This window comes from Mycetomoellerius zeteki, unplaced genomic scaffold, assembly GCF_001594055.1.
Source record: "Mycetomoellerius zeteki isolate Tzet28-1 unplaced genomic scaffold, Tzet1.0 scaffold363, whole genome shotgun sequence".
Classification (NCBI taxonomy): domain Eukaryota; kingdom Metazoa; phylum Arthropoda; class Insecta; order Hymenoptera; family Formicidae; genus Mycetomoellerius; species Mycetomoellerius zeteki.
Window position 1 is genome coordinate 49,223 of NW_017257353.1, and position 1,093 is coordinate 50,315.

A 1,093-nucleotide genomic window follows, 5' to 3' on the forward strand; every position below is an offset into this window, starting at 1 on the left:
TGGATATTGCGTGCGGACTTAGTCCTCTCGAGAGCAAATCCGCGGGGTTTTCCTTGCTTGGTATGTGACGCCAATTGTCAATGATGGTTAATGATTGAATTTCTCCTACTCGATTGGCGACAAATGGTGTTTAATTACGACCAGGTGCTTGTAACCAGCACAATACTATATTGGAATCGGTCCAATAAATGATATTGTCGATCTTACAGTTTAAGCAGTTCTTCAGTTTATCGACTAATTGAGCAAGCACCAAAGCTCCACATAATTCTAGTCGTGGTATTGACAGTGATTTCACAGGCGCTATCCGTGATTTGGACGCAATCAAATGACTTTCCACTTGTCCGTTTTCCGAGATAGACCGCATGTACACGCATGCTCCATACGCCTGTTGACTAGCATCGGCAAATCCGTGTAATTCAATGTATACGAGGTTTTCTGTCAGTATTTTTCGAGGAATCTTGACGTCATCCAACTGTTTGAGCTGTGATTCATACTCCTTCCACGTAGTGTTCAGTTCCATAGGGATTGATTCGTCCCAATTAATTTTCAGCAACCACAGTTCTTGCATGATGATTTTTCCCGTCAACGTTACAGGTCCTATGAACCCCAATGGATCGAAGATTAGTGCCGTCCTTGATAGAATGTTTCGCTTGGTGACTTTCTCGAGTGTTGTCCATTTGCCTGTGTCAACGAATTTGAATTCATCCAACTCGTAGTTCCACACTAATCCACGTGCTTGAGTCTCACCTTGAGATCCGCTCGCGTCAAACTCTTTATTATCTGCTAGCGATTCATTGTCTCGTAGCTTGGTTTCGTTGGAGCACCATTTCGTTAGTTCGAATTCCCCTCGTTTGAGTAATTCATAAGTTTGCTGTTTTATGATCGTTGCTTCATTTACTGATTTCGCTCCTGTTAGCATGTCATCTACATAGAAGTCTCTCAACACGATTCTCGAGCCAAGTGAGTAGTCAGAGGCTTCATCTTCGGTGAGTTTTCGTAATGCTCTTATGGCCAGAAATGGTGCGGCTGCTGTGCCGTAGATTACAGTCATGAGTTCGAATACCCTTGTAACGATGCACCCCGTAATGCATCG

The 1,093-nt window shown here is 43.5% G+C and overlaps 1 protein-coding gene across 1 annotated transcript; it reads right to left on the bottom strand.

Moving 5' to 3' along the window:
- Positions 1-130: 130 nt before the first annotated feature.
- On the bottom strand, positions 131-1,051 carry LOC108725797 (uncharacterized). The gene has a single exon (XM_018453021.1). It carries the CDS (start codon positions 1,049-1,051, stop codon positions 131-133), a length of 921 nt encoding a protein of 306 aa, XP_018308523.1.
- Positions 1,052-1,093: the final 42 nt, after the last annotated feature.